Source organism: Trifolium pratense, linkage group LG4 (assembly GCF_020283565.1).
Source record: "Trifolium pratense cultivar HEN17-A07 linkage group LG4, ARS_RC_1.1, whole genome shotgun sequence".
Classification (NCBI taxonomy): Eukaryota; Viridiplantae; Streptophyta; class Magnoliopsida; order Fabales; family Fabaceae; genus Trifolium; species Trifolium pratense.
Genome location: NC_060062.1, coordinates 39,858,556 through 39,866,296, shown reverse-complemented (window position 1 = coordinate 39,866,296; position 7,741 = coordinate 39,858,556). Strand labels below are relative to the sequence as shown.

General features: G+C 30.4%; 2 protein-coding genes across 3 annotated transcripts; both read right to left on the bottom strand.

Moving 5' to 3' along the window:
* Positions 1–3,210: 3,210 nt before the first annotated feature.
* Positions 3,211–3,930, bottom strand: LOC123922662 (AT-hook motif nuclear-localized protein 28-like). Its single transcript, XM_045975356.1, has one exon. It carries the CDS (start codon positions 3,928–3,930, stop codon positions 3,211–3,213), a length of 720 nt encoding a protein of 239 aa, XP_045831312.1.
* A 1,006-nt stretch (positions 3,931–4,936) lies between these two features.
* On the bottom strand, positions 4,937–7,741 carry LOC123924670. Of its 2 annotated transcripts, none has more exons than XM_045977630.1 (2): positions 7,144–7,741; positions 4,937–6,647 (listed from the first exon to the last, which is right to left on the bottom strand). In XM_045977630.1, the coding sequence occupies exon 2, from the start codon at positions 6,582–6,584 to the stop codon at positions 5,259–5,261; it is 1,326 nt and encodes a 441-aa protein (XP_045833586.1). In that variant the 5' UTR covers positions 6,585–6,647; positions 7,144–7,741; the 3' UTR covers positions 4,937–5,258. The 2 variants fall into 2 exon arrangements, with proteins under 2 accessions (XP_045833586.1, XP_045833587.1); XM_045977631.1 differs by having other exon boundaries at positions 4,937–6,640; positions 7,144–7,450.

Here is a 7,741-nt window from a genome sequence, read left to right as displayed (position 1 = left end):
AAATGGAAACTTTATCCATAAATCTAGAGAAAGAGATGAACAAAAAGATGTAATATTCAGAAGAGAGAAGAGAGAAGTGGTGGTGGAGAGAGTGGTACGACTTACTCCTTATTTCAGGAAGAGTTTGTTTTGCATGCTTCTATCAACAACTCCTGATTTTATTTTAGTTTTTATTTTATTTTTCTTAGTGCAATTTTTTTTTGTACAAATGCTAAAGAAAGAAACAAAAACAAGAACAGAGCAAAAGGGAAAAAAAAAAGAAAACTAGTGACGATGCTACTGCGTCATCTCAGAGTTAGATCGCAACAAGTCGTATTTTTCTTAGTGCAATTGGAAGAGGTTGTTGATGGGCCTTTAATTTTTTTTGCCAAATAATATAAATATATGTTTGGCATAAAAATAAATATATGTAGTATTGTGAGAATTATGGGTTGTTAAATTTATGTGAGTTCCTTAAAAATTATGGATTCTTAAATATATGATTAAACATTATTTATATGGATCCTACTGAGCCTCATAGGATTAAACAATTCTTTATGAACATACTTTTTAATTATATGTGTCCTACCGTACTACATATGATTAAACAATTCTTAAAGAACTCACACAACACAAATCTTGTTCCATCCACAAAGTACTTAACATTAAGAATTGTTTAATCATATGTGGGCACAGGGACGGATCCAGAAGTTTATCACATCGGGGACCGGAAAATAGTAAAATAATAAAAATGAATGTAGATTTTTCTGTTGCACTGTCCATGTAATTTTTTATTTATGTTATTGTGTTATATTTATGAAGTTCTTGTTTAATGGTGACATAATGACTAATCGTCTCCGGGAAATATGCGGGGCACAAAAAGTGAGTTCTTCCCCTCAATTGAATTTTGTTCATACGCAAGAGTCAAATATCAAACTTTTAACCACTTACTTAAGAGACTCAAAACTCTTACCACTTGAAACAACTAATTTTTTGTTAATTAAAAGATTATATTTTTAATAATTCAACATTTATATGATATAATATGATATATTATGTATATGTATGTATGTAAATGAGGGGGAGGGGGGTCTTGGCCACTGCTTGCCCCCCTCCAGGTCCGTCCCTGGGCACAATAGGACCAATATAAATAATGTTAAGAAGCTCAATTTAAAGATTAGAAATAAAGATGCTCTAACAACCTTGTTAATTTGGTTCTGAATAACTGCCTCAAAGACACTTGTTAAATTTCCCTTGTTTTATTTAATTCAATCTGCATGGAGTATATAAATACCAATACATTTTCTTTAATAATTATTAAATTATCTAAGGAGTGTAAACTCATGTTCCAAACTAAAAGAGGTTTTTTTCTGGGGTGAAATTGTCATTGTAAAAAGATTATTTGGCATAATTAAGTAAATTTCTCTACAAAACCAAATTGTAATGGGAGAGTTGTTCAAGTCTATTTCAATATTATATGTCTCAAGGAAAAGGGAATATGACTGCTATAGAAAAAAAAAAATTAAAAATGGTTACTTTTAATTGCTAAATTTGCAGTATACACATGGAATTAATAAGACCAAAAGGATAGATATATCTTTTTGAAATTTAAATTGGATTTGGTCTTAAGTTCTTCTTGCATGCAAGTATCCAACAACTAAATTTTAAATGCACTTTTTTGTTCATTATTTTTTGCATATTCATGGTTTTAGTCATTCAACTTCTAAATTCGAAAATATAGTCTCTCAATTTTCAAATTTTTTTTTTAAAAAAATCCACCACTAAATTTGGAGCTTTATTTTTTTTTTTGCATATTCATGGTTTTAGTCATTCAACTTCTAACATTCCACTCTAACCAAATACACCAGGGCGTTGTTATAACAACAAAGATGACACCTTTTTTCTTTTTTTTTTTCCTTGCCTTTTTTATAATCTATTTATTTTTCTATATCATTAAACTATTGCTTAAAAAATATAAACAAAACCAAAAAGTGCTCGTAAACTTAGTAAAAATGTTGCATTTTATATGTAGGAGTCGGAGTTTGAACCCGAATACTCCACTTGTATATATAAAACTTTACATTAATATATACTCCCTCCGATCTTAAGTACCATTTGGCCTAGCTTATTTAAAAAAAATTACTCAATAAATGGAGAAGCTAGGCCAAACAGATTTTAAAGAAGTTCTTGATAGAAAAAAGTTGCTTAATTTTTGAGTAAAATACATAAATAAAAGACTTTCGAAGCTAAAAAGTCAACAAGTACCAAACATTTTTAGCTTTTTTTGAAAGCTCTTATTTTCACTTCTTACTCTCAGATAGCTTCTAAGACCTAGAAAAGTCAAGTCAAACGATACTTTAATATAATAGAAATGTTAATTTTTAGATACATTGAGTAACTGATGTATCTGATCTATAATATAGACTAAATACATTTAGTCAATCAATGTATTAAAAACCATAAGTAGTATTATATACATTAAATAAAATAAAGATTTAATTAATATGCACTGAAAATGTAAAAAAAAAATTACTCCCTCGTATTTAGACTAAGTTCATTGTAGAATCGATGTATTTAGACTACATTATTGTCTAAATACATAAATTCTAATGTGAATCTAAAAAATTAATTTTTCCTTATATATAGGACCGGATGAAGTACCTTATTGATAAACTATAATTATTTAATCATTACATATATTTTTGACTTTTGATTGACTTTGACTGTATTTAATCATTACGTCTTTATCTCAGTCTATAACCCAAAAAAATTACTCCCTATAATCTTATAAAAAGACTTTACTTTTTAGATACATTGAAAGTTTGATGTATTTAGTCTATGCTATTGTCTAGATACATTAATCTTTCAATGTATCTAAAATGTGAATTTTTTCTATGATATTGTCTAAAATGTATAGGGGCCGCGAACACACCACTAAAAACAAGCAAACCATTATTAGATGTTTTTTTACCACCGTTTCAAGCCTATAGGTTTATAATTTTGAGAACTCAATCGATGAATTAATGTATAAATAATTCAATACTACGAAATAAATAAAAATGAAGGAAATTAAGTAGCATGATGAAGACATGTTAAGGTGAAACATAAATTTGTTAACTATTATTCTCCCTTTCAATAAGACAATAATACAACAAGAAATTATGCTTATTTTATTCAAACATTGAAAACACACAAAAACCAACAAAATTGAAACACTTTAGAGTTTTTTTGCTAGTCAATAATTAACGGTGCGAGTGAAGTGCTTCCAGTGACATTGTTGTTGGATTCAGATTCAACACTCTCTTCAATTTCAATAATTCTTCCATACATAGTGGTCAGCCTGTGAAATTGGGGTTTCTTCAAAAGACCAGCAGTGATCAAAATACCATCAACAGCCTTAATTGTTCCTCCAACAATTCCACTTAACATCCTTCCACCACCTTGAGAAAGACATACGGAAAAAGAGGAAAATACGGGATTAGTGATGAATCGTGAAGGAACATTACCACAATCGGCATTTAAGTATGTTCCAGATAGAGATATCATATAGAACATTCCTTCGGTGGAAAAAGTAGGGGCACGAGATACTGAGTCGATAAATGTAACGTCAGTGACAAAACCAGAACACTCCAACAATGTTATGCTAGACTGATGATTTCGAGCCCAATTGATTAAAGCCTCCACAATTTTTTCTCCACTAGGGATTTCAATGAGAATCGTTTTCATGGTGGTCTCTGTGTTCTCCTTGATTACAACAGATGGTTTTGGCTTGTTCTTAGATCCGAAGGTTCTACCTCTAGGCCTTTGGGAGGAGGATGTGATAAGTTCCTCCCTTGGCTCTTGAGGAAGACCCATACGACTACTAATAGACAATTGTGTCGACGATGGTGTTGGCATCATCAAATTCTTGTTGTTGGTAGAGACCATGTATCCTATGTTGTCTCCCACCATTTTTCGTTATGAGAAATAGACTAACATATTGTACACTATTTATAATAGTTTAGGGTGCATGCACCTTACCCATTGGGAGCCAAAGTTGGATTGTTCTAGATTAAAGTAACGCTAATCGTTTAAGGGGAAAATTATATGAATTTTTTTAAAATGAATATGAAATATTAAATGTTAAAATATTTAAAAATTTTGAAAAATAATACTCCCGCCTTTGATATAAGAGAAAACTTGTTTTTTAGATTTATTAAGAATCTAATGTATCTGGTCTATATTATGGATCGGATGCATTAGATTTTCAATGAATCCTAAAAGCAAATTTTCTCTTATACTCCCTCCGGTCTTTATTATAAGAGAAGTTTCACTTTTTAGGTTCATTGTCAAACTAGTGTATCTGGACAATATTATCTTCTAAATACATTAATTTTACAATTAACCTAAAAAATAAAACATCTCTTATAATAAGGACTAGAGGAAGTATTAAAGACTAGATGGAATAATTTTTAATAGAATACTTTAATTTTTTTGACATAGTTGAAAAAATTACTAAAATAAATCGATGATTGTGACTCTTCTTTTTTGGTAAACAAATGGATGCATTTAAGAGGGTTGACTCTCTGAATATATATTTTTCATATGTACCGACCATAAATTGAACCATAAAATAAATAATCAAGTAATTAAGGGACTCAAGCTTCTAGTAGGTTGGATCTCTAATTTGGGCATACAGAAGTATTAAATTTTTTAGAGAGAGTTTGTTACTCATTTGAGTCTCACAAAACTCGATGGAGTAGTATCTGCAATTGGGCGCAAGATATTTGATTTACAAAAAAAAATAAAAAATTAAACAATACATGTCAAGATCATGACTCATTGATTTCAATGACATAGTAAATTAATAAAAACTTTGCTACAATTACATTACAGAAAAATTGCACATAATCATCAATCCTTTTTTTTGGGTACACATAGTCACAAAGTTTAAAGATAAAGAGTAAAGACATATCGATGATAGAATATTTTTGTCATCAACAAAAGGAGAGGTCCAACAAACCCAAACCAAATAAAATCTGCAATAATAATTTTTAAAGAAACAAGAGTACTTCATGTTATCACTAAATAAACTCTCATAAGCTCATGTCTTGCTAATTTTCACCATCCAAAGATGATTAGAGATTAGAAACGTTGTTTTAAATTGTGGTTGCGGCTACATTGTGAAAAAAATGTTGCCGATGCGACCACAATTGCAGTCACTTACTGGTTGTAGAACCTTTGAAATTCTTTACATTGCATCCGCGGCTGTAATTGCTTACCACAATTTGAAATTACGATTAGAAAAACGCACGACTACCATAAAACACACGTGATCCGTCCTTTTTCTTATTATCAATTTCTAACTTCTTGTTCTCGTGATTTTGAATCACATCACCACTACGATCTTCTCTTTCCGGTTTGTCAACATCCATCGGAAGCTTCATTTTCGCCAAGGACTCGGTAAACTGTTGCATACTCCTCATATACATGTCAACTATTTGCTTTTGCATAGCACATTCCTCAGCTTCAATATTAATATTCCCTAATGGAGAATTAAAAACTTGTCCAAACTTTGTAGCTTCTAAGTTCCTATCCTTCTTGCATTCTTTTTCCTTGTTTGAGAATTTTGCTTCTTTCTCATCATCTCTTGATTCGCCTTCTTTCTTTGAAGTTGGAGTATCAGGACAAAGCGAAACCGAATTTGCTAATTCAGCACCTAAATGATTCTTTTTCTCAATTGAATCTGCCGAGTTTCGATCATCACTTAAGCTTGTGATAGTAGAGCTTACGAAACCGGAGTTCTGAATGCTTTCATTCGGAGAGATGGAATCGACTTGATTATTCTCATGTGGTGAACTCAAAGCCATCATATCATAATCATCAAGTTGAGGAGATGATGCACCAAGATGAAGAAAAGGTAGAAAACTTGTTGAATTTTTGTTGTTACTTGACACACAAGCAAGATTGAAATACTCAGAAACCATTTGTTGATTCTCCTTAACAACACTTATATCAGGAAATTCAATTCTTGAATACTCAATTGGATCCAACATAACTTCTGAAATTTTACTATCAAGCAAAATAACTTCTGATGATATCGATGAACTATTTATCGATTCTGACACCAAAGATGTTTCTAAAGAAAGTGTTAATTGGACAATTCCAGCTGGAGAATGAAAAAGATCAGTTGAAGAAAGACTATAATCTCCAGTGACTTTACCTTTTCCAACAATTTGTGAAATCGGTACCAAAGCAAACCCTAAAAGTTGATCCTCCATGTGAATTCTTGATCTACTAAACATCCAAATTTCACATTTCATAACCGCGTCTATTTGAGTTATCTTGATCCTCAAGTTTTCATTGAATGTTGGATTTTTTCCACCTCCATTGATGATTCTTGTTGAAAAAGTTTCATCTGGATTGTAAGTAAGAGAGAATTTTGCATATACATCTTGATTATCATAGATGCATATGTTATGAATGTTTCTAGCATGATGAACAAAGATATCAAGAAGCCCTGTGAACTCTGCATCTTCATCATCATTATGTAATTGAGTTGTTCTGTTCAAATTTGAATTGTACCTAAAATTGTTATTTTGATGACTTTGATTGAATGAATCCATTCCAACCAATTTGTTGCCTTGAATATTTGATCATCAATGTTCACACTTCAATATATCTGCACCCTTTAAGATACATAAATTAAAACGAATTATTATAGAAATCGAGTAAATCAGCATTTCGATCCTCAAAATTATAACATCAAACAAATTAATCCTCCAAATTTACGAAATAGGAAATTATATAATCTCTAAAATTTAATAGAGATCAATTAATCTAGTCCCTGCATCAAAATATTTCTTTAGTAAATATCTATCAAAATCAATAAAAGATCTACATATTAACTTGAATCATCTATCGCTGCATCAAGATTCAAGACAAACATAAAACATTTAGAATTATGGTGCTAAATTTTGCAAAAAATTACTAAGTTGAATGATGTTTTTTCAGTTTAAGGAACTAAATTGCTATTTTAGAAATTTGAAGGACTAATTTAATCTTATAATATTACAAGAACTAAAATGAAGGTTCAATCATAGAAAAAAGCTACAAATTAATGGAAATTTGGGAAGAGATAAAGTATGTAAAGGACTAAAAAGAAGATGAAAAGAATTTTCTCACCTAGTAGAATGAATAGAAACATGGTGTTTGATCATATGATTCATTATGTATACTACTAGATTAACTTGTTGGTTGATGATGTTTGTCAGAAAAATCCATGAATTGAGGAACAAGCAATGAGAGAAAAAGAGAGAGAGGGAGGTATAAGGAGAAACTTGAAGCTCAAAGAAGTGGCTTGCTTTATGGAAATGGAGAACAAAGTAGCTTGTGGTAGTAGGTGAAAATTGAAATGTGGAGCATGAAAATGAATAGAGAAACAGCATGATGATTTACATATTTGGTTGTATGCCACTTTCCTTTTGATTGTTATGTACTCGTAAGTAGTAATCTGTATAGTCTTTAAATATATCAAAATTATAAAAACGCCACTAAATATGTTTTACGTTAGAAATTTATGCACTAAGTTAATTTATAAAAGATACATTTGAGAACTAAACTAATTTACGACGACTAAATTGACTAACAAAACACGCTTTCAAGCATATTTTTTAAAAATTTGATATACTCAAAGGACTATAAAGACAATGATTTGCACATTCAAGGACAAAAATTACTATTTACACCGTACCTCTTTCTTTTGGTTTTTTTGGTTTGGTTT